General features: G+C 41.9%; 1 protein-coding gene across 1 annotated transcript in view; it reads left to right on the forward strand.

Moving 5' to 3' along the window:
* The window catches only part of CELSR1 (cadherin EGF LAG seven-pass G-type receptor 1), a 168,287-nt gene that overhangs the window by 129,931 nt on the left and 12,554 nt on the right, over positions 1-25,802 (forward strand). The window contains exons 16-27 of the mRNA XM_063155885.1: positions 1,535-1,655; positions 2,747-2,930; positions 3,899-4,000; positions 5,819-5,913; positions 6,174-6,383; positions 8,884-9,067; positions 11,852-11,995; positions 13,184-13,385; positions 13,711-13,878; positions 16,230-16,356; positions 16,725-16,925; positions 20,279-20,453. Coding sequence (XP_063011955.1) covers positions 1,535-1,655; positions 2,747-2,930; positions 3,899-4,000; positions 5,819-5,913; positions 6,174-6,383; positions 8,884-9,067; positions 11,852-11,995; positions 13,184-13,385; positions 13,711-13,878; positions 16,230-16,356; positions 16,725-16,925; positions 20,279-20,453 — 1,913 coding nt within the window. The remainder of the gene's footprint in view (positions 1-1,534; positions 1,656-2,746; positions 2,931-3,898; positions 4,001-5,818; positions 5,914-6,173; positions 6,384-8,883; positions 9,068-11,851; positions 11,996-13,183; positions 13,386-13,710; positions 13,879-16,229; positions 16,357-16,724; positions 16,926-20,278; positions 20,454-25,802) is intronic.

A 25,802-nucleotide genomic window follows, 5' to 3' on the forward strand; every position in this document is an offset into this window, starting at 1 on the left:
AGCTCTTCCCAGAAACTAGACATGCTATTCAGGAGCCACTTTGCTTCATCAGCTGCTCAGGGGCTCAACCAGTTCTGCTATGTTGCACAGCACTGCATCTCACCTGTACTTTGTGGTGGGCTTGGCCTCAGTTTGCTCTGCATCTCTCCTCCAGCTTCCCCAGCACACAGAGCAATGCACCAGTTTGGTGGCCTCTAGGAAGATAAAGTCTCTTGGCAGTGTAGGTCCAGTCTCTGGGCTGGCAAAGAGCCATCTCTTCTGGACAGTCTGGGGTCTGTGTCTGTTGCTTTGTGGGAGAAACGTGCTGATTCCCTCGTCAGCAGCTTCCTGGTCTCTGATAAGCATTCAGCAACCAGCCTTATCCCAGAGGCGGCACTTTGATTTACTGTAATATGGGCCATTCATGATGTGCAAATCAAGTGCATTTGTCTGCCTGTTTAGGAATGGCTCATGTGATGTTTCCTTCCCTTTGAAAACTGCAAGCTTCTTCCTCTGTCTTTTGTAGTGTGGGCTTGCAAATGCTGGCCGTACTGTTGCCAGATTTGTCTTTCATTCCTCTGGATTAGCGACACAGAGACATTGTCCCTTGTCATTATCTGCTGGCATGTGTCAAGTGCAACACTGTGGTTTTCATATTATAAAGCATAGAAGTACAAACTTACCAATTACCATAAATAAAATTGGGATTGGTCTTCAAAACAGATGGAAATAGTTTTTCTTTCCTAAAAATGAGCAGCAGGGAGAGGATACCTTGTGCATTTCCAGGATCCCAGTCTCAGAGCCCTTGTCCTATTGTTTGACAAAGACTCCCAGCTATCAGAGAATCAGAGCTCTCCTTGCCAGAATTAGTGTTGGGGCATCTGTGGGACAACCAGCTCAGAGGCTCACCCAGATGAAACAGTCCCAGTGAGAATGGGGCTTTCCTTCAGCAGCGGTGGCCTTTGCCTTGCTGCTTAGCTCCCAGTGCTGCTGCACTCAGTCTGAATCATAGTTTTGATCCACAGTCCAGATCAAAGCTGCCACCATCCCCTCTTCCATGTCCCCAGCCATGGGTCCTTGGTCTCTCCTGAGGCAGACCAGGGCTTTTCAGACCTTGTAGTGAACAGTCTGAGAAAGCCAGGCTGGCTGAAAGTAGTGGCTTTTCTCTATAGGATGAGCTTGCAGACAACTTTGCACCTGAACTGGTGTCCCTGTGGGCTGGGGCAGGATGGGGATGGGGAGTGGGATATAAAGTCTTGGGGAGCTGTACCTCAAGGCAGTTTGTGGTGGTAGATAAACCAGGGCACAGGCTCAGAGCCACCTGCGCTTGAAAATACTTAGAAAAGCATTCTCTCTAGGTTTTCATAGCACTGATATTCTAAATTTTCCTATATTATAGTGTATTTATATTTATATATTTATTGTTTGTTGTTTGAGATACATTACTGTCTGTAAACTGATGCAGTTGAGTGCAGATTTGGTCCAATGCTTTATTTTCACCCTTTTTAAGAGGGAACTTAAAATAACTTTCTTTCAATTTGATTTTCTTCAATAGGATCGACCTACCTTGTCCTAGGGGTTGGTGGGGAAATCCCATCTGTGGCCCATGTAATTGTGAGACTAGTAAAGGGTTTGATTCTGATTGCAATAAAACCAATGGAGAATGCCACTGCAAGGTAAGCAAAGCAAACCATTCTTAAGTCAAAATTTCTTTAGTTTAAAAAGAAACTGTACCACTAATAATTACAAGCGAGCATCTGATACAAAGTACACACAGTTGTGCTTTGTATCACATATATATGTATGTGCACAGTGGAGTTAATCATTACCCAAAACATTTTGCTGGCACCACCCTTCTCCAAATCATACTGTACAGCTCTTATCTTATTTGTGTTTGGAAAAGCAAGCCGAGAGGATGAAAGCCTGGCTCTGATCTCTGAAGTGCAGCCTGGTTTATCAGGGGAGATCAGGCCGGGGTGCAGAGGAGTGTCAGTGGGGTTTTGTGCATCACAAGTGAGTAATGGCCATGAAACAGCTCGGGCCAGCTGGCTGATGCTCTCCCCTGTGCTATGGCCAGCAAGAGGCCTGGCAGCTGGAGAGAGCTGCAGGGCTAAATGCTTTCCTCATCTCTGGACAGGCAGGGACAGATGGGGGACATGGGAGGGGAGGCACCTCGTCATGAAGGTTTTACAAAGGACTTCTCACAATAGGTTTAAACTGGCTTGAATGACATCAGAGGAGCTGGGCTTGTGCAGACCGGCGGCTGTGAATCTGGCCCCCTGCTCCTTTCTGAAACGCCAGCAGGACACACAGCAACTGTTGCATGAAATGGAGTCAGTGGGGTGCCAGCTCCGGCTCTTGTGCAATCCTAATGCCTCTGATCAAATGCATGTACAGCAGTGATTTGAATATGGGATCATTGCGTGCTCTCACTCCTCTACCTGAAACACAAATGCACAGTGCAGGAAGTTTCCTTAGTGGCTCCTTCATGCCATCTAAGAGCAGAATTGCAAAGCTGAGAAAACTGTAAATCCTCCAAGAATATGTTTGGTGGGCACTTGCAACAACTGTCCAAGGAGTAATGTGGGCCCTGTGGCTCTGCTGTAAATGGCAGCACAAACCCTGGGTCTCTGATAATAGTAATGTAACTTTCTCTGTGCTCTGCAAAATAAGCCCTTTTATGATGTACCTGCTGCCAGAGCAGGTTTCAGAAAGATGAGCAGTTTGGAACTCAAACACCTTGTGTCTATCATTTTGGTTTTTCTAGGCCAATTACTACAGGCCCCAAAGCAGCGACACCTGCTACCCCTGCGACTGCTTCCCGTCTGGCTCCCACACGCGCGCCTGCGACATGGAGACGGGCCAGTGTCCCTGCAAGCCCGGCGTCATCGGGCGCCAGTGCAACCGCTGCGACAACCCCTTTGCAGAGGTCACCGTGAGGGGCTGCGAAGGTACCTCAGCCTCGCCATGCTGCCCAACCCTGTGGCCCAGCCACACTGCCTGGCAATGCAGCCCACTCATGCAGCCCAGCCACACTGCCCGGCAATGCAGCCCAGTCATGCGGCCCAGCCATGCTGCCCAGCCATGCTGCCCAACCCTGCGGCCCAACCGCGCTGCCCAGCCCTGTGGCCCAGCCATGCTGCCTGGCCACAGTGCCGTGTGGGACCAGAGCCACTGGCAGCGTGCAGATGGGGACACTGCAGGGACACTCCTGGGCCCAACAGCACAGCTCCAGCAGTGAGGCAGTGGGGGCTGCAGCAGCCTGAATGTACACCCCTCCTCCTAGATATGTGCCAGTGTGACTCATGGGGGCTGAGGGAATGGAAAAAAAGCTCTTATCTCTTTAATTTTTCTCACATGGAAATATAGCCAGCTGAGGTGGAGTAGAGAGAGCAAAAGACTAGCAGCAGCTTTTCTTTAAACCCGAGTTTATTTATGCTTTATTGCTGAGCTGCAGCTGAGGAGGCTGGTGAGAGCCCTCATGCCTTTTGCCCACAGAGGCACCATGCTGTGTGCCTCGTGCACTCTGCCTTCCTTCCCCACCTTGCCCATCCTGCCTTTCCTCTCACCCACCCACCCACCCACTGTCCTCCTGTGATCAGCACAAAGCTGCTGCAACAGCAGTGTGTGGGCAAAATAAAGGAGAAATGTTTTCCCACAATAAAGGAGCAAGCAGAGATAGGCAGAGCCAAAATCCAGAGCCCCATAATCATCCCGAGCTCTCCTCTGCCTGTACCTGTCTGTCCCATCTGTTGGATAAGGAGCAACTGATGGGTTACAGCTTGGAAGGCACTGCAGAGGACGGGTATCCTGACAGGGCTTTGGAATTACAGGAAGGTCCTTCAGGCAGGTTGAAATGTCTCACTGTTGTGATTTTATCTTGTCAGAAAAATTGCATCATTTCTTTTTCTGCTTTCAGTAATTTATAATGGCTGTCCCAAAGCTTTCGAGGCTGGTATTTGGTGGCCACAGACCAAGTTTGGCCAGCCAGCTGCTGTGCCTTGTCCTAAGGGCTCAGTGGGTAAGTTCCCTGGGTAAATAATTACCTACTTCATCTGCATGCCGGTTTTTTTTAAGTGTACATAGGGAATATCATTAATTCATTGGGTCTAGAGACTGCAGCATAGCTTATATATCATGAGCACAGAAGTATAGCTAGCTGAAATCAAAGAGCTGTTAATATATATTTGGAATACTAGCAATAAATAAATGCAGTAGTACAGCAGATATACATGTATAAAGCACAGAAGGTCTCTATTTTCAAAAAAGCAGAGCCTAATTTTCTATTTTCTATTTATCAAGCACTTCTTTCACATGTAACTTTCAGTTTCTAGTGACTTATAAATGTTCTTTAGCCATACAGTTCCTCTGGGCAAAGATAAAACTAGGAGAATCATATTCCTGATGACTGCTTTACTAGGGTTGCAGCCTACTAAAGCTAGAGTTGCAATAAAACTTGCATTTTTCCACACAATATCTTTTCTGTAAGCGAAATACCTTTTTGCTGAAAAACTGAAAACTTCTTTTTTAAAAAAAAGCTGAAAAAGAAAGCTGAAAAACACCTTTTATAAAGCAGATGATCTATGTTGTTTTACAACAGGCAAATGACATTTTTTTTATATATGTCTCTATAAACATGTATCAGATTTTTGAAAATAGAGTTCCCAGTCTTTTCCAAAGGCTAATCTGTGGAAAGTGAAAACTCTGTCTTTGTTCTGGACGTGGTAACTCTCTGCTGTGAGAGTTCCTTAGGCTCAGGGAGTTATAAATAGTTATGTGACTGCCCCAAATATTTCTAGGAGGAGCTCACTGCTTACAGATGTGCAGAAGATTTGTGGTCAACCTAGCTCCTTTTCTAAAGATTTTAGGAGATAGAATTTTTTTTTAGGCGAAGAATATTTTCATGATTAAGCAGTATAAAGCTGAATTAAAATTAGTTTTCTGCACTCTTCTTGAAGTGGTTCACCCAAGCATCTCTTCTAGGCAATGTTGCTTATAGTAATTGCACGTTCTAAGTAAATTTTACAAATTGTTCTAAGAAGTAAGCCTTATAATAATGAATATTCAGACTAAGAACCGGAGGCTTAATTGTATTCACCTAATAATGGAAGAGGAATAATATAATTAGATACAGTAAAATTAATTATAGTTCTTATTCAGATATTGGTAATTAAATGGCTTAGACATATGCAGTATGTTATGTGCAAATTAACTAGCACAAATGTCAATTTTGAATTAGATTACTTGCAATTCATGGTGAAGGATCCTCAGCCAAGAATTGCATTTTAAAATTATTTGACAAATAGTACAAAATATAATAGGCTAAATTAAACAGTAAGCTGCTCACAGTCCATTTACAAGTGGCAAAAAGGCAATTATGCATGTTGGTTGAAGTGTTTAGCACATGCAGATGTGTGGGCATGTGTTGATGTGAATACAGCATTTGTCCAGGAGCTCTTCCTATGTAGGCTATTGCACAGAAATATCAGCAGGGGTTGGTTTTCAGGAATACTTAGGAAGTGCAGAGTCCTTCTCTTTTTTGGTATAAAGAAATGAATGAATTAATTTGAGAACAATCTGGCAGTGAGGCTGAGAGCAGTTGGGCAGAGCTTGGAGTTTACTGACTTTCCTCCAAAGCCTGACAAAAGCAATTCCTGAATATTAGTCATCCTTAACTTTTCTCTCGCAGGAATCCCCTGTTTGGAAATTGAAATACATGTGTAGCTTTGAGCAACTTAAAAATGTAGGAAATCTGAAAGTCTAGGATATTAGAAATCTATGAATATTTACCCTGCACAATTCAGAAAATTGTTTGCCATTCATGCTTTGTTTCCTTCAGGAAACGCCGTTCGCCATTGTAACATTGAGAAGGGCTGGCTGCCTCCTGAGCTTTTCAACTGCACCACCAACACTTTTGTGGATCTAAAAATCATGGTAAGCTGGGTTTTCTCAGTTTTCCCTTTGTTTTGTAAATAATGACCAGTTTGGACTCCAGTTTGATATCCCTGCACACACAGTCTTTTGACTGCAACCTTGAACAGCCTCATTTTCCATCAGGACCCTGGTGCTTTTCTGGCTCTCAGTTACATCTGCCATTGAGTTTTGTTGCCAACTCTTTCTCAAGACAAACAAAACAAACAAACAAAAAAATATATATATAACAGGATGTTTTTCTTCCTCTTTATCTGATTCAGAATGAGAAGTTACACCACAATGAGACCGGGTTGGATGGAGATAAAACCATACGGATCGTGAGAGCGCTGCAGAATGCCACCAAATATACACAGAGCTTGTATGGCAATGATGTGAGGACAGCTTACCAGATCATGATCCGGGTCCTCCAGTATGAGAGCCAGCAGCAAGGGTTTGACTTGGCAGCCACAAGGGATGTGGAATTCAATGAGGTAAGAGAAATACTGTATACTGTGCTGAGCCCTTACAGTTTCCCTTAAAAATTAGGTGGCAGTGGGTAATTAAATTTGTCTTTGACCAAGGTGAAGCTAATATTGTGTAATTGCCTGCTCTGTTCCACAAATAAGCCTTTCTTCTCAGATTAGAATGGGAAGTTCGTTATGCATGTGTCTATGCATGCATGTGTATGTGTAATACAAATATTATAGAATGTGCTTTTCTAAAAAATATCATCATAGTAACAGCCAAAAGCAATATTCCCCATATGAAAAGAAATCATCACATTAATGTGTTTTTCTTGGCTAAAATAGTTTTGTGTACTGTATTTATTTTTGTTGTAAAACATGTCTAATGTGATCATGCTCATTTAAATGTGCAGCGAATTAAGTCTGAGCCAGTTACTGACTCTGAAGGTTTCCTCTAATTCAGTTTGAGAACACTTGAGTCATGAGTTGGTACATTGCAAGACATTCCATATCATTGGTATTTTGAGGCACATACTAAAATGTGTACCAGAGAGTTTCTGCTACTTTCAGAGCGTTCATGAAAGTCACAGTTATTACCAAAGACCTGACCAGGGCTAGAGAACAAGCTGTAGCACCCTCCCTGTCTGGTAAAATATGTAATTGTGTTGGAAAAATGTGAAATTTGAAGGCAGTTGGGAGTATTCTGTGGCCTGATAATGTGAAGGCTGGATGACCCATGTCAGGCTTGTAGAGCTTTCCTCAATCCCACGTGTACAGGGGGTACTGTTCTCCACTCTTGCCCATGCTATCACCAAGATCCTGGCCATGGCACAACACAGAGTCCAGCTAAAACATCTGTTTGGATCTGTGCTAGCAGAGCCCAGAGTCTGGGCACCAGCATGTGGAATGACCCTCCATGGGTCAGGACTGGTGTCAGTGCTGGCCAAAGATCTGTTTGGCTCCCTGAGAATGTGTGCTACACCCACATCACTGCTCACAGTACTCCAGGAGGACCAGGCAGGTCAGGCAGACCTGGGGTGAAAGTGGAGAGAACTTCTGAAACATTTTATGTTTTAGATGCACCAAATTTTAAGAGATTCAGTTTTTTCTTTCCTGTGGACTGTGAAACAGGCCATTCAGATCTTGAAAAGGAGCTTCATTTCTAGCCTGTTTTGTTAAGTAGAAATATGAACAATAAGCAAAAAAAAAAAAAATGGTTTGGGAACATATGCTTTAATTTATTGTTCTCTGCACTTGGCACTGAAATTCGTACAGATGATGTTTTCAAGAACTCCCTAAATATTTTAGGATAGGTCAGGAATTTGAAAACTAATGAGTACAGCTCATGAATAAAAGGAGGCAACATCCTAGGCTGAGGAACCACAAGGGGAGAAGGAATTTTTTTTATAATTCCACATAGAAGCCTGAAAAATAGATAATAAAAAACCATAAATAATGTTCACAAACACGGAGGAGGCCTGGTACCAAGTAGAGTATGTGTCTCCTGCATTCCTGGGATCCATGTTGTGCTTCTCACCCTAGGTAGAGGTGGTCATACTGGGAGTCTCTTTCAGCTCAGATACGTGCTTGCAGCCTCAAACAGTACAGACAGGATACAGATAGCTCCTTCTAAATGAAGCCTAAATATTTGTCTTGGCTATTTTAGAGCTTGTGGTGATTAATTCCTACTGCCATTTATGCCATTTTACCTTAGTTAGGAATTAGGTTTTGTTACATATGTACGTATGTACACCAAGATTAAAAACTTTTTAGCATTTTCTCACTTAAGCCATTTAGCACACTCTTTTGGGGTCAATCTCCTTCCATCCACCCTGAGGGTCCCTTTGCATCTTTTTCTAAGAAAGGGCAGAAGAGTCAGGTCCTCAGAAAGAAATGCCTTTTTAATACCATTTGTAAGCAATGTAAAAATGGGGAGACAATGACATGATTTAAGTTTTCTTATGTATTTTCAAGTTTGTCTATGCAAGTTAATATTCACTCTTAGCATTCTTCACTGTATAAGTTGTCTTCGTTATCTAGGAAACAAAGCAAAAAAATTAAAGTAAAAGAGGAAGTTATATTTCTATTCATGGCTTTCTTTCGTTTTTCAACAAAAAAGCATTATTTTGATTTATCTGGGAAAGTTCTTCAGTGTACCTGCTAAAAGCTGTGCTTTCCATGTGTCTGATCTCTCAGAAACAAAGAAAACATGGATAGGTTCTCCTCCTGCATTTTCTTGCTCGATTTCTTTTCATGAGGAGGAAGAAAGTAGGCAGTTCTCTTACAGTTTCCAATTTTGGCTTACTTTACTTGTAAAAAGTTTAGAGGGATTTGCTTTACATGACCAAAAACCCTCTGGGTGAGTAACTGGTGTGTGTATTTTATATGGCTGCAGTGGAACATGCCTGCATTAAATATTTCATTATACACTTACCTAAGGCAGTAGGGCAAATAATTTTCAATACTTCTCACTTGAAACCCAGCTCTGTGTTTGATTCATAATTTAGGCTTGTACTTTATTTCTCAGAATATTATCAGAGTGGGTAGTGCTTTGCTGGACCCTGGCAACAAGGAGCACTGGGAGCAGATTCAGCGAACAGAGGGTGGCACCGCTCACCTGCTCAGGCACTATGAGGAATATTTCAACAATGTGGCCCAGAACATGAAAAAAACCTACATGAGACCCTTTGTCATTGTTGCCACTAACATGAGTGAGTATCTGTGTTGAAAACTGCCCTTTTTTTTTTACTCATAAAAATGTGCTGGACAGAGGTGCTAGTTATTTGTTTTAATAGTACCTACTTGGAAAAATCATTGCATTTTTTCAAATCCATCAAGCCTTGATCCATATTTTTCAGTTGTCTTGGGGGCTTCCTGGGAAGTGTCTGATCTGTTTTGCCTCTGGACCATGCCACTGCTCCATGTGGCTATTTATTGCAGTCATAGCAGTGTAGAGATTGTAGGAAGGACTAAGTTTGCAAACAAAGGTAATGCCTTTTGAGACCAACTAATATAGTTGAATGTAGTAGATCTCATTTTTGGAGGAGTCACACCAACACCACCTGAAGAATTACTGCAGTACAAAAAAAAAAGTAACCCTACTATTGATTTTGTTGCATATTATTGATCTTACTTGCATAGGTGGGGACTGCCCAGGGAAAGGATGGAATTTCCAGCACTGGAGATGTTCAAGAAGCAACTGGATGTGACATTTAGTGCTGTGGTCTAGTTGACAGGGTAATGATCTATCAAAGGTTGATCTCAATGATCCTATAGATCTTTTCCAACCTAGCTGATTCTGTGATTATACCTCTGATTTTTACATGCTTTCCTAACTTGGAACCTATCCAGAAAACCATCATCTGTAGAGATTCTTGTACTGAAAGGTATTTTCACAGAATCACCAGCCCTTCAAATGCCATCCTAGTCTTGCAAAACCCATAATCAGAAAAAAATCTATGGGATCCAAAATATCCAGAATGAGTGTAAATTGAGAAGGAAACATCAGGCATACCAAGACACCTTGTTCACCTATCACAGGAAATTTCTCCTCTGACAAACAAATAGCAGCTCCTGCACTTTGGACTGTGATGTATTTCATAGACATCCCTGCAGTGCATATGCAGATGAAGCACAGCAGCCACAGCCTGGTCAGCTTCTTTCCCCATTTTCTGCCCTGCTCTCTCTATTTCATTTTCTTCCCAGTTACAAACAGTCTGAGCTGAGGGGTTGTTGGTGATAGTCCTGCCCTGGGTGTGAGGTGAGATGGAGCCAGCTGACCTTCAGAAGTCCCTCACAAGCAGCATTGCTATTTGGTTTTTCTTTCAGAGCTGCTCTAAACTATATAAGCCTGAATTTGTGTTTAGCTTTTCAAGCTGTTGCTTTTATTTCAGATATGAAGAAGGCTTATGTGCCAAAAGTTGCTCTTATTTTCCCAACTACACCTGCTGTTATAGTAAGAATTTTAATTGGCTACAAACCTTGTCCCAAGAATGCTTTATTTCCACAATCACAGGGGCAGAAAATCAAAGGCATGAGGCAGTCAAGTTACAAAGGCTGTGGCATCCTGCATCAATGGGGCATAGATTATTGTTGAACTATGCCAAACTGAAACACTTTGATTTTTCTTTAATAAATGGAAATACTTTCTTATGATTCAGAACTATGAGAATCAAAATATTTTTATCTTCATACTCAGAAAAAAATGTGCTTAGGATTTTAACCCAACTGAACTGAGATGAAAACAAACCCCAGAATTTCTTGCACGTTATAAATAGATTTTTTTTCAACCAGTTCTTCCCGTGTAAAGAGGTGTGAGCTTGAGAGTGATGAGGCAACTCTGGCCTCAAAGAGGTCTGTTTTCTTTTGAACAGTTTTTCCAGGTGAACATGGTGTTAATAGAGTTCCTAATGGCTCATCTGGGAGTTAGTTAGAACCTAGGAAAGGAATGGGAATTTGCAGGTCTTAACGTGGGTATTTCTTCACACAGAAATTTGCAGAGGATCACACCTTTTGGTGTAGAGTTACCCCTAGGACATGTAAATTGGCACTCGGTGACTTGTCCTAAATGAGAAAGTTAAAGCCAACTCAAATGCTTTTTGGGCAGTTAAACAGGCAGAGATGATGAGGTAAGCCAGGGAGGATCTGCCAGTGGGGGACTCAGGAGTAGTCCCAGATTAAATGCATGTTATTTGCTTCTGTCAGCTGACTTCACAATCCAACAGATGTAGAACTATGGTTTTGAAGCACTAGATTTAGTCTTCCCATTAAAAAGCAAGTCTAAAATTGGAACATGCAGCACACACTGGAGCAAGCCAGCAGCACATGGAGAAACTCTGTGAAGCAGGAGCATTCACTGAGCAGCAGCCAGGGAAAAGCCTCTGAAACCCCAGTCAGCTGCTGCTGGACAAGTACCAGTGAAGTGATCTACCTCCAGATGGGTATTAGCAAAAATTTCTTCACTGAAACAATTCCCAGGCATTGAAACAGGTGGCCCAGGGAAGTCACCACCCCTGGAGGTATTTAAGACATGTAGATGTGGCCCTTGGGGCCATGGTTTAGTGCTGGACTTGGCAGTGCTGAGTGAACACAACAAAAGATCTTGGAGATCTTTTGCAACCCAAATGATTTTATGATTCTTTAATTCCAAAGTTTCCTGTATGTTTTCATAGTATGAGATGCTGTCTTGTGAATTCCTTTCCACTGATCAATCAATGTATAATTTGATAAATGTAACATAATGCTGACACATAAACTTTTAGTTATTATATAATAATATAATTACTATACAATAACTAATATATATTATATATAATATGATTATGATATATAGTAACTAATAATATAGTTATTAGTTATTATATAATAATACAATATATAAGGTGTTAATGGAAAAAATTATATTTTGGGGTTTAAATTTTTTATCTGCATTGTGCAGTCATTTAACCTTCCAGTAATGTTTCACTGTGGTGATGGGAAACTTTTATCCCCCCCAGTTATTGCTGTTGACATCTTTGACAAGTCTAATTTCACGGGAGCTAGAATACCACGATTTCATGAGATTAAAGAAGATTACCCCAAAGACCTGGAGTCATCTATTGTCTTCCCTGATACTCTATTCAGACCTTCAGAAAGGAAAGGTAAAACCCTTCTGCTGGTGTTTGGTGAGCAGTTATGGGCAGCTCCCAGGGCGTGTGGTGGATCCTGAGGGAGCAGAGTGGTCCTGGGGTGAGAGCAGGGCGATGCCTGCACACGTGAGCATTATTGAGGGATGGAGCAGCTGTGCATACTTCTGAGGCATTTTGCCTGCCGGCAGCGATGGAGGCATGGGGGGCTGTGGGACTGGCTGTACCTGTCTGTCAGGTCTCGCCTGCAGCCCCTCAAAGCCCTGTCAAAGCAGGAGAAATGCTCTGCCTCTGTTCCCACCAGGATGGGATGGCTGCCCAGCGCCTGCAGTCCCACAGCTGCCTTCCTCCAGCCCCTGCAGAGATGGAGGGAGGTGGTGTGAGAGACAGAGAATCCGAATCTGGGAACACAGAGAGGTGTTATCAGAACTAGGCAGCAATGAAAAAGTCTTGAGCTGGGTGATCAGGGAGAATACATCGGGGAGTACCTGCTTCCCAATGTCTTTAAAGTATCCCAAGATTGCTGCAAAGCACCACAAGGTTTTTGGGCACAGGGAGAGAGGGTAACTCAAAGTTCAATAGATGTACCATTGTTGAATGTCTTCCGAATGAGGAAATAGTAACTCTTCCAAAAATAATACATAATAAGATAGTACAGCTTTATTACTTTTTGCTTAGAAACAGAGTATCTGCTTCTATGATTTGTATCTTTTCTGTAAGACAAAAGGGAATGGGAATTTTAAGAGAATCTTCCAAAACAGAAAGCTCATTATATGACAGAATTAGCAGGGAGAAATCTCATGTGAGTAGTTGGTGGGTCCATTAATACTAGTTTTGCCAAATATAAATGTACATGCAATTTAACAGCATGCATAATGTTTTAATCTTCTCCTTAAGTTATGCATGGGATACTTATATACTTGTGCACCTTTTAGCTTAGAAATTGCTTATTTTATAGCTAGACTAAATGGCTTTTCACTGTTCAATGGTTATTTGATTATCAGCTATATAACTATGAATTGTGCTGAAATTTTATTAAAAATATCAAGTAGAACATTAGAAGCATGCTGAGTGCTTTAAGCCTGGAGTTGTAAGAACTCAAATATTAGTCTCTAATAGTATCTTGGCAAAGCAAAATTACCAGTTTAAATGGTAGCTCTGAAGCTGTGTGCTGTGAATTTAATATTTGTGTTGATTCCATAGCAGTGCCTACAATGAAACCTTCAAATCAGAAAATACCCTCTAAGTTGAACAGTGATGTGTTCAGCCCTGAGAGTGCTTTTGCAAAGAGGAAGAAGCGACACCCAGACATTGAGACACATCACACTGTTGCCATGGTCATTATATACCGATCTCTGGGACACCTCCTGCCTGAAAACTATGATCCTGACAGGAGGAGCTTGAGGTAAACCCCAGAACTGTTTGGGAATTGTTCAGATCCCTTTTTCTGCTTTCTGAGTGTGTGGGGGAGACAGGGCTGAATTTATACTGGCCAAAAGTCATCAGTGCTGCTGTTCTCACTGCAGTACTGCCTCATGTCCTCCCCTGGCACACTGTGGGAGAACAACCATGCCAGCAGTGCCAGCAGTTTTTGGGAACGCATCTGTATGGAAGGCTGTTGGTACACTTGCCTCACTTTCTGAGCAGAATCAACCTGAGATCTTCTATGTGCAGAATGTAGCTTTGCATTTTGATGTGTAGACCACCATGCAATTTTTCTCCTTGCGCAGATTGCCAAATCGCCCCATCATCAACACACCTGTAGTGAGCACAGCCATTCACAGTGATGGGGAGTTTCCTCCCAACCTGGTGGAAAAGCCTGTCATAGTGGAGTATGCCATGCTGGAAACAGAGGAGAGAACAAAGCCTGTCTGTGTCTTCTGGAATCACTCCATCACGTATGTCTCCTGCTTGCTTTAGGGCTGTGAGTGACACCGTCTGAGTAGCAGAAAACTCCTGCCCTTATCCTGGGAAGATAATTCTGCAGGAAACCCTGTCTTGGTCTGTCTGTTCAACTGACAGCTGATTTTTGGTGGAATAGAGCCATGTAGTCATTTCCCACCAACCTGAGAAAAATGAAAATAATTATCATAACTCCTCAAACAAAGGATTAGCCATGCGGTTTCTAAGAAACACAGAGCTGTCATGTCTTTCTGCAGGGTTCATTTTCACCCAGAAGCAATAAATCCCACAATTTCCTTGTATTTGTCCATGCTATTTGCCCACAGATGTATGTCTGGACAAACATACTCCAACTCCAGTGTCTGAATTCATGGCTTGCCTGAGGTCTTTAAGTCAGGATTTTCAGGAGATGATTCAGCTCTTCCATGGGCTGAATCTTCTCCTGTTACACTCCAGTGACTATGGACAGAGTAGACAGCAAACCTTGGTGCCTCAGCCAGGGCCAGTGCAAAAAATTACAAAATCAAATCTTCATTTTAGTAGAAATGAGGACTGAGGTTTTTCACATAAAATTGAGAGTAAAGATTATTAATTTCTGAATCACAAATTTTTGACTCAAAAGTCAATACAAAGGCAGTTGCACTGGTAAGAAACTTAACTTTCATTTCACCAGCTATTGTGGATTTGCTTTCATTTGTTTTAGTGAAAAAATGGAGGGAGTGGAAATACCTTTTTTGGGACATTAGACCTTTTCAGTTTATGGAAAGCAATAGTAATATAGAAGCAGAATATAAGAGAGTATTTTACTCTCTAGGAGGCAAGTGTTAGGAAAAAGATGAAATGTTCTGAAAATCATTCATTTAGGTCTTTTGTATTCAGTAAAGTTCAAGATAAAGACATCTTTTTCTTGAAAATGAGAAAAATTATATGAGCTGGAACTGTATATGCTGATGTTTCATTGGTTTTATGGCATTGTGGAAACAGCACAGTTCTGTTGGAAATATTTCAAGAGTGGGGATAAAACAAAAGAAAATGTTTTGAGAGGTAACCACATTCTCATATGATGCTTTCACAATATTGTAACTATTCCATATATGTTGCAATTTCCAGCTACAAACCCAGGTACACAATGAGAGGATGACATGATATGCCCAGGAAAGGGGAATAGCTGTCACTTGTTTCCTAAAACCCCAAAAATTCTAGTAAACCTATGGAAAAATCCATTAAAAGGCAATATCCTGTGCAGCAAACTAACCTAGGGAATGTGTGCCTCCTAGTTAAAGGCTTCAGGAGGTTATATCATTTAAAGAATCAAATATGCAACAGAAATCTCTTATCTTCACAGTAATAAACTCTTCATTTGCCCACATGTGAAGCAGTGTTTTTGCTTGTATGCACTCTGTCAATCTGCTGATTGTGAGGGAATGGCAAGTCCTTTTTCATAAATTTTTAAACATTGTTTGAGCTTGAATAACTCATTAGCTCTAAAGTGATTCATGTGTTAGCTATTTGCTGGCAACTTCAGTGGCATTGTTATCTGTGTTAGGTCTTCCTACAGCCACAATTGAAAAGCAGCTCTTATGTGGCTTGTAATAATGAAAGAGCTTTTAGAAAGAGAGTACTTTTTGAGAGGAAGTGATATTAAAATTTAACAAATATTTTATTGCTGAATGAAAAAGAGGTCTTGTCATATTTAATTGAAAAATCTTTCAGTAACTGCAAGACTATTTTTATTACTCATTAACTTCAGAATAGAATAATTAATAGTGATACAGAATAATTTCTGAAGTCACTGGAGTGAACCATAACTGCACAGGGAAGAATTTTAAGGCAGCAGTTCCTCCCTATTGTTAATATAAGAGATCTCCTGGCGTGAAATCTAATATTATTTATTAGAGAAGGTTTTAACCTTTTCTTGTGTACTTTTCAGAGGAACTGTATAATGATATCATATTATTGCTGAAACATATTCATATGGCTCAAAAACATTTGTCCCTCTGTGGTTCTGATATCATTTAGCTCAGTTACAGACATTTTGTTCAGTGCAATCTCTTTCCCATATTGGTTGTGTGGTCACTGACCCAAAAGCACATTTTTAAATCTTTTTTTTTTTTTAACTCAAAACATACTGTTATAAACCCACCAAATCTGGCCAGCTATCTTATCAGAAACTACTTCAGCTGAAGGCCTTTGATGATAGATACTCTTTCAGGCAGGTGACAGCTATAGATGATTCTGTCCTGTACTTGCAGTCCTCTCTGGTTGTGCAGCACAAGCTGCCACAGAAGGCAGTGGAAGGTGAGGGGAGATTGGAGGATGATGCTCAGAAATGCCTTTTTCCCCACAGGATTGGCGGGACAGGTGCCTGGTCCTCCCGAGGGTGTGAGCTGTTTTCCAGAAACCACAGCCACATTGCTTGCCAGTGCAACCATATAACCAGCTTTGCTGTCCTGATGGACATTTCCAAACGAGAGGTGGGTGATGTCAGGTTCATGATTTTTGGAGACTTTGGTTTCCAAGAGCTTTGGAACAGAGCTTTGTGTGAAGACTCAGAGCATTGCCAGCCCAGTGTCATGAGTGTGTTGCCCATGCCTGGCAGCCCCTGCCACTGGGTTTGCTGAAAGGACCTTCATACTTGGTTGGTGCATCCTCTGGGTGCTGCCCATAGACACTCAACATGTTTAGCAGCTAAAGAGGTGGCGTCACCCACTCCTGTTGGTCCCTAAGGAAATCTGTATGTTGGCTCAGTATAATGAAAACATTGGCATCCTGAGTAGTAGATTTGATTGGAGGAAAAGGAAGGGAAAACCCCCAGAGTTCCTGTCAATCTGTCTTTCTGCAGAATGGGGAGGTGCTGCCTCTGAAGATCGTCACTTACACAACCGTATCCATCTCACTGGCGGCTTTGCTGATCACCTTCATTTTGCTGGTCCTGATCCGCACACTGCGCTCCAACTTGCACAGTATCCACAAAAACCTGGTGGCTGCCCTCTTCTTTTCTGAGCTTGTCTTTCTTATTGGAATCAACCAGACTGAGAACCCGGTAAGACTTACTCTGTGTTCATTGCTAGAGTTGTTCTCAAGCTTTAAATCAGGGGGTTTGTATTGCAGCTTTTACCTTCTCCCATCTGTTTCACTTTCTCCTCTTTTTGGCTTCAACACTTACTTGAAAAACATCAGATTTTTAGTATATTCATGTGTGGTTGATAACATTAATAGCAATGGTAGGCAATAGGAGTGTATCTTATTTTCAGAGAATATATGACAGCAGCCCTGTTGAAGGTTTATCCCAGGAACTGAACCTTAAATACTTATTTCTTCCTTCCTTTCCATCAGTGTGTTTTCTATCTTGCTTTGCCTGTTCAGCAGGTACCTCCCAAGCCCAAATGGCTCCTGGTGTAGACTCACAGGTTGTCAGTGATGTGGTGCTGGTCAGGTGCTAATATGCACATTGTGCACCCACTGGCCATTCTGGAGAAGCCACTTGCCAGGCATGGGACAGCTTGCTACATCCAAGATTCAGTAGGATACCTGTCAGTTTGCTTTGTGCCTTCCAGACACAGGGGTTGTTGGCTTCAGCCCATCGTATCTGTTGACAAAACTTAGTGCAAGGATCTCCAGCATTGTGCATCTCAAGAAATGCAAGTTATGAATAGATTGAGTATGAGATAGATATAAACCACACGTGAAGTGTGTCCTGTACTGAAGACCTCATTACTCTCTTAACTATGTGGCATTATATGTAGTCTTGCTGCTGTTCTTAGTAGCACCCATCCCAAAAGCCATGGCTGCCATTCAGACAGGTAAGAGACAGACAAGAGCTCCAGCACTGCCAGGCTCCACAGCTGTGCCAAACAAACTGGACACAGATGAGGGATGACATGCAACAAAATGTATGTCCTTAGTAGATAGGAAAAATATTCAGAATGTTACTTTAGGGATTATCTGAACACTGTGAAGAAAATTTATCTTCTAGAAATCCATTAATGTACATGTTTCAATCTAATTTTTGAGAGGGAAGTACAGTGTTGAGATCAAAACAAAATAGCAATAAAAAAAATCATGCTGATTTCACATTATCCAAGCAGCAGAAATAGGAGAATATGCCTACATTCAATGAATATCATCACCATCATGGTAGTGACACTGTGGTGCCTAAACACAGAGCCTCATTTGCTGTATAACTTAATCCTACACTGTCACTCTGGCTTCTAATATCCATTTGAGCTATAACATGCATTTTTAAAAGTATCTAACCTTGACTAATTTCAGCTTCCAGTAACTGAGTGCTGACAAGAACTTTTCCTGGTAAATTTGAGAGACCTCTCTTATAAAAACTGTCATGCCAGGAAACCTGTGTTTAATAGTATTTCTTTTGGAAAACTGTATAAAACTAAGCTGCTGAAATTATTCAATTTCTAAGATTCAGGTTAGTCTGTTGGGTTTTTTCCTGGGCTTCTTCTCCCACTTTACCTTTTGAAAAACTGTGAATGCCAAACTGGGTAAAGCTTTCCAGCTGGTTGCATCACTTCCAATTCTGTATACCAATATTCCCCTTTACCAGGAATCCTGGTCCTTTTTGTGCTGCTGTGGTGAGATCTTCTGCAGTGACCTGCCCTCTGGGATATGGTCTCATGTCATGTGTGAACTTGTGTTGTCTTTGTTTCATTATATAAATGTTTGCATACTAAAATAACTTTGCTGAAAGGAGCTCACCTTGCCAATTGATACACAGCACTCTGTGTAACTTGACCTTTCCCATGCCTTGCTGAGCACACCACTCATTTTTCACTGCATTTCACTGGCAAGGGGTAGTTTCAGTTCTCCAACATATCTGCTGGGGAGGTGGGGGCCAAGTCCACATCCCTACAGAATTTTACCAAAAATTATGCCATAAATGATGGCTCCTCATTTCCATATTAATTTCATAGTATCATGAAGTACCAAGCAGAGGTATATAAAAGCAGTAAAACAGTTCATTACATCAATACCACAAATCCTAATGGTTGTACTTGGTGAGATTGTTCTCTTTTACTCCTTCTCATTTCCATGCTTTGGGTCTCATGGTGTTATCATGTCCTGTAGGGTTACCAGGACTCAGTGAAACACCCCAGACCTTTAAACCATTTACACAAAGATCTTTAATTTATAGAATGTATTTCATACAGCAGAAAGCTGCTCCTTACAGCCTACCCAGACAATTTGAGAAGGTAGGAGGGCTGTAAGCCATGTCTGCTTGAGACAATTATTCATCTGTCTGTATGGAATGAGAGTTGTCTAACGAGTCATGCACTGATGAACATAAAGAGGTAAAGAATGCTGGAGCACAAATAATGCTGTGCTGCTTGGCACCCAGCCTGGCTTTTATGGGTTTCTGTAAATTAACAGTCACGTTTCTGGGTGAGGTTTTAATCTTTCCCTGGACTATTGATAGAAAGTGATTTATTTTCTTTCTTTTTTCTTACCTGAAAAAGGTAATGTTCAGGGCAGCACTCTACTCATAAGCATGTGAGAATAGGAATAAGAAAAAGCACTACTTACAAAGAGGGAAGAATGATGGTTTATTTAGTGAGCCACATTTTCAATAACACGTGATGTTATAATAGTGCTGATGTAGCAAGTGAATCCAGAAAGTTGGCAGCCTTTGTATGATTCTTTTGCTCAGTAAAGAGGTTAAATGTACATTAAACAGGGAAATGTACATATCTGAGCATTACACCATGAAAAACCACTAAAAAGTCATGCCAAAGTCTGAAAGCAGAGTCAGTGCTGCACAGGAACAAAAGGTTACAAAACACAATTGTAAAACATTTTCAAACAAAAACTGAATGGTTGCACAAAGTTCTCTTAATTCAAGCTTATCAACAGATCCTTAGCAAAATTTTTGTTTGGCTTCTGAAAGGAGAAGGTTCATCACAAGATTACAATTCAGGTGTCAGGTGTTTGAGATCATTCTTGTTTCTTGTTTTTACTCATCAAACTGTTAAGTAGGGAGAGAAAATTGGTTAGCAGATATTACAGAAGGGCAAGTATCTGTAGGTCATAGGTTTCAAGGTGGCTATTTGATCACAAAGATGACTTCAGCTACCAGTGTGCCCATTGTAGCTGTTACTTTTAGTCTCACTGTGGACTTGGTCTCTGGTTTCAGCAGGTTCTTAAATTTTTCTGCTCTCAGCCTGACAGAGCTTAGTGATCCACTTTACTTTAAAAAAGCAAAATCTCTCACGGTATGGGCAGCTCTTCTTAAGCTCTGAAAAACTTAATTAAAGGCAGTATATTTGTTCTGCCAAAATCTTTTTATTAAATTTGCCATTAGCTACGTGGGGGGAACAAGTGACTCACCAGGTTGTGATTCAGAAGAGCAATTCTAATTTCCCTGCCCTTTCCCTTCTGCAGTTTGTGTGTACTGTGATTGCCATCCTCCTGCATTATTTCTACATGAGCACCTTTGCCTGGATGTTTGTGGAGCAGCTCCACATCTACCGGATGCTGACTGAAGTGAGGAACATCAACTTCGGGCACATGCGGTTCTACTACGTTGTTGGCTGGGGCATTCCTGCCATCATAACAGGTACCCTCAAGCACCCCAAAAAAGCTCAGTTTCCCTGCCATGTTCACTGCCCAGGTTCAGGGAAGTTGCCCCATGCCAGACAGCTATGGGAGTTCTCCTGAAGCAGGGCAGCATCGAGCCACATCTAGCAGAAGTCAGCCTGAATTTGACAGATCTGTGTACCCAATGTTTGTTGCCCTAGCTGAAGTGATAGTGATGGTTATCAGAAACATAATTGCACAGATTAAACCAGGACTTGATTACATTGCTTGGGAATAACAGTATTTTTATTTGAACAACTTTGCCAATAGCTTTCAGAAATTTTCCTTTCCTGGCTAGTACCTCCAGATATGGACACACGGTCTCTGGGGTAACTGCAGTGGCTTCAGAAGCAATGCTGCCTGCCCACAGGACATTACTGCCCTTCACTGGACATTCCCACTGCCTACTGTCAACCAGCAGTAAATATTTCTGAAGGGAATTTCAGTGGCTCTGTTTTATTTGGCATAAAACCAAGTTGGGAATGCTAAAGCTGCCTTTTGCTTAATTTCAGATACAAAGGCTGTAACTTTCAGCTGAGGAAAAGTAATGAAAATCTGGAGGCAGTAATCTTTTAAACCAGCCCAGAGTGATCCACTGGAACACATCCATCTCCACCCTCACTGTGCCTATTTTTGCCACAGACATTTCCAGTGTTACCCTAAGCACACGGTGCTGTGTTAATTCAGGCAGACAGCTCCTCAGGAACTGTGCTTCATGGAACAGTTGGAGTGGGCATTTTTGGTTCAACTGTTTCAGCATGTATCTGTTGCCATATGGGAAATCACATCATAGGCAGGCAGTTAATTTTTTTCCAATTAGTTTTATTTTTACAGATAATATCATACTGTCAGCAATGGCAGAGGTTTAGATGTCTCTTAGATCAAACAAATAGCTATCACTCATGTACACTTGCAAAAATATTATGGAACAAGTTAGATTTAAAAATACATACTTGTTCTTTTTTCTGTGTGTTTTAAGAAGGTGTAATACGAAATCACAGCGTAGGCTGGTATAGGTTAATTCTCCTTTCAGGGAGCTGGTAAGTTTTTCCATATCATTTTTTGCCTAATAATTTCTACTTCTATCAGTTTATAGTGGAAAGCACAGCCCAGAAGGCTCTGCCATTTTAGATGTACCCCAGACACTTAAAAACAGAAATTGTCCTTTAACTTCTGAAGCATTTCAGACCTGTGTGACTTTCACCAGTACATACAGGACTACCGCAGCATTTTCAGGAACACTGAAGTGCAATCAGATATTTGGCAGCATCATTTCTAGGAGAAAATAAGTATCATTAAATAAAAAAACTAATTAAATTTCAGAATTCACTATCTTTAGAAGAATTTTGTTGGAAGGAGTTTCTGCTTAAGGTTACTTTCTCTCCTGAAATCTAAATTCAGACCTTCTCAACAGATATTTATGCAATTTAAATATCACAAACATACCATTTTTACATTTTTCTACTTAATTATTGCTCTCTGTGATATGGAACTATTTTGCACTTTTGAAATCTTCCAGGTTGTGTCCTGCAATTCAATCCCCAAATCTACTGAATTTGCAGTTCTGTTTAAATGAAAAGTCAGATCGCTATTACTGAGAAAGTCAGGGGATTTTGTGAAATGAAAGATAAAGAAAACTAAGCCTTCAGTTTACCCTTCCAGGCTTATAAATCATCTGAGGAGAAAATTGTTTCTTCATAAATAGCACAATATAGGATTTCTTGCCTCTAGATAACGTTACTGTACATATTTTAATTAAGCTTCTTTATAAATTTTAATTTATAAACAGCAAAAAGGTTCCAACTTCATAACGTGAATCCTAAACATTATTTAAATTGATTTATGAGAGAAGGATTGTTTATTCTTCTTAGTTGTGGTATAGTCTAGATATTGGAAGAAATTTTAGTCTTGGGACATGTAGAGGACTTTTTTATTTTAAAGACAAATACCATTTCATCGTCATCCTAACTATCCTAAAAGGGGGAAAACCCCCACAAAACTACAGTAGCAGTGGCTTTTTGTATATTATTTTTTCTACTTTCTATGCTCAAATTGATATTCATTTCAAACTGGGACATAGTGGTCCTAAGGCATCTGTGATGGGACCAAGCTACTTGAAGATGGGAACCTTGGCCTTTAGAGGGAGATAAAACTCAGTAAAATGTTTACTCCAATGGGGAAGAACCACATTTAATCACAGCAGAGAAATGCAGAGTGCCATGAATAAGAATAGGATAGAAGTTGGGAGAAAGTTTACAGCCATCAAAAGAGTGGGGATCTGGAATAGTCCTCCATTGGGAATGATAGTGGAGCATTTTAAATCAACTTTAAACTTGCTCATTTTAAAGTGTAGTTTGATCCATCTTGGAGAGGGATTTTATGACTTCCTTGCCACAGGAGCAAAGGGCTGCATTTGGCACTCAGCAAGACCCCCCCCAGTTCTGCCTGTCTCTGTGGCAGCACACTAACTGCTTGACATATGTATGCAGTGACTGCCTTGCCATGGAGACTGCAGCCCTTGTGTTAAAACAGGTTCTTACAGAGCCCTGAAACCAATATCCCCCAGAAACTGGCACTTTTCAAATCCTAACCAAAGCAAATAATCAGGAGAGAATTGAGGCTGTCCCACAGCTGCCTGAGTCACACATGGCTGCTGAGCCCTCAAGGGCTCAGAAGGGTCAAAACAAGTCTCTCCTGCAGCCCTTGGCACACTCCTGTGTGTATGCTGGGGATAAGTGCTGGTCTCCACAGGACTCTTGGCCATAGGACCAGACCCAGTTCCTGCAAATGTTAGCAAGGTATCACTCAGCTTGCACACTCAGTCTGTTAAGGGCAACCAGGCTGCAGCATTTAATTGATGTGCCAAAATATTTCTCAGTATTACATTGCATTGGCTTCATTCTGCCTTTGAGTAAAGTGTTATTTCACGTGTTGTTGACTGCAGTAACATTTGACTCATGTACCTGAAGACTGCAATTTGCCCCATTTGTTTAATGGAGAACTTCAGGGTAGGATTTTGAGAGTGAAAAAACCATTGCTGTCTGCCAATTACTCATAGAGCCAGAATCTCATTAATGGGCAAATCCAGTCCTGGGAAACAGACTGTATCCAAACAGACTATATCCACTGTATAAAATACTTTATGGTCCCTTAATCATTTATGGCTAATTCTTTCTGGATGGCAACTGCTGAAGGGGGTGGTGGAAGGGCCAATGAGAGCAGGAAGGGAGACTAGTCCTATCTCATTCCACATTTCAGTGAAAACAGATCCAATATCCACTGCTTTGCCAAATAGCCAGTTTAGTTTTCATAGACCATAGGCCTGTACCAGATGTGAATATTGGCTGTGGGCCAGTTCTAAGCAGCAAGAGTGAAATGCAGCTACCTTTCCCTTTCTCAATTTCCTTTCATCAAAGCATGCAGGCTTCAATTCAGAAAGAGATTACTTTTGTCATCTTTCTGAATTGAAATTCAGAAATGCACAAGCCCTCCTTGCAGAGAGCAGCAGCACTGTCAGCCTTGGCCCCTCTGGAGGCAGGACAGACGCTCATGGCCGTGGGTGCCCCCGTGCCCAGACAGCATGCTGCAGCCACCTGCCATATGCCACTGGCCACAGGGATCACTCTCTGTGCCCTGCAGAGGGGAGATCTCTGCAGACAGGGCACACCTGTCTCAAAGGGGGAAAAGGATCTTTGCCCAGGAATTACAGGGCTCATTAAAAGAGCTTTAAACCAGGTTTGAAGGGGGAAAGGGATAAAACCAAGCTCACTAGAGACAAGTGAGAGCAGAATGCCAGTGTTTGTGGGATAGCATGCTAGTGACTCCTGTCTGCCATCTCAGTGGAGGCTGAGCTTGGAGATCCATGTGGCAGCAAAGACACAGGTGTGTCTGTGTTAGAAACCATTGGGACAGTTACCTTTGTTAGGGAGTGTTTTGACTGCCTAGAGCTTGATGTTGGTGATAATAGAGTCGAGTGTTTGTGGGTAAGAATCATCAGGAAGGATGAGACAGATACCACAGTGAGAGTCTATTATAGACCATCCCATCACGATGAGGAGGCAGAGGTCTGTTAGAGGCCTAACTCACAAGCCTTTTGGGAGGCAGTCATGAAGGGCAAAGGAGTCCAAATATTTTACAAGCAGCTGAGAGACCATCACTACTCCTTGTTCTTGTGGGAGACTTCAACTTAACAGGTGTCTGCTGGGAATACAATGCAGCAGAAGAGAGTCCCAGAGGTTCCTGGAGTGTGTGGAAAGGAACTTCCTGATGCAGCTGATGAGTGAGCCAACAAATGGAGATATCCCACTGGACCTGTTCATTGTGAACAGAGAGGGACTGGTGGGTGATGTGATGGCTGGAAACTGTCTTGGACACAATGATAGTTTTCAGTTCTCTTAGAAGTAAAGTGGGGATTCAGCAGAACTTCCACCTTGGACTTCCACAGGGCTGACTTTGGTCTGTTCAGAGGCCTAACTCAAAAGTCTCTTGGGAGGCAGTCATGAAGGGCAAAGAAGTCCAGGAAGGTGGAAGATCCTCAATAGGAAGCCCTAAAGGCATGGGAGGAGCCACGCTGACAAACCAATGGGGAAGGCCAGCCTGGAGCCAAGGGAAAAATGGAGGAAAAAGGAGGCAGCTCAGGAGGACTAAAAGGATGTTGTGATCATCCTCCTATACCAGCACTGGTGAAGCCACACTGTGAACCAGTTCAGTTTTGGGGCCCTTACCACAAGGAGGACATTGAGGCACTGGAGCAAGTCCAAGAGGAGCTGGTGAAGGGTCTGGAACACAAGTCTGATAAGGAGCAGCTGAGGGAACTGGGGGTGTTTAGCCCAGAGAAAAGAAGTCTCAGGGGACCCCTTATGTGAAAGGTCTTTTCCAACCTCAACAATCCCATGACTCCAAGATTTTGCAGGCCAAAGGCAAATCCCAGTCTATCACCATATGAGCAAGGTGTAGGTCACCAAGTCAGACTGCACTGTAAATCAGCAGGTGAATGTTGGGCTCAGAGACCCCCTTGGAATTGGTCAGGTTTTGAAAAATAAAATAATAGAAGGTGTGGTTTTTACTCAATTGCCTTGGGGCATTAACTCCATTTCAGACAGTGCTGAAAGCAGGGTGAGGTACCTGGGATGGCACTTCAAAATGAATCCCACCTGAGCTCAAGCATTTAACTCCCATAAGTTCCCAGGTTCCTTTGTCTCTGATGTTATTTTAGTGACAGCAAGTTAAGAATGCACTTTTTTTTTTCATAGCATAGACATCTCCTCAGTTATGATTCATGTCATTCTGCTGCACAGGCTTATTGAAATTCCTCAACATGTCACTCACC

Source organism: Melospiza melodia, chromosome 4 (genome assembly GCF_035770615.1).
Source record: "Melospiza melodia melodia isolate bMelMel2 chromosome 4, bMelMel2.pri, whole genome shotgun sequence".
NCBI classification, from domain to species: Eukaryota; Metazoa; Chordata; class Aves; order Passeriformes; family Passerellidae; genus Melospiza; species Melospiza melodia.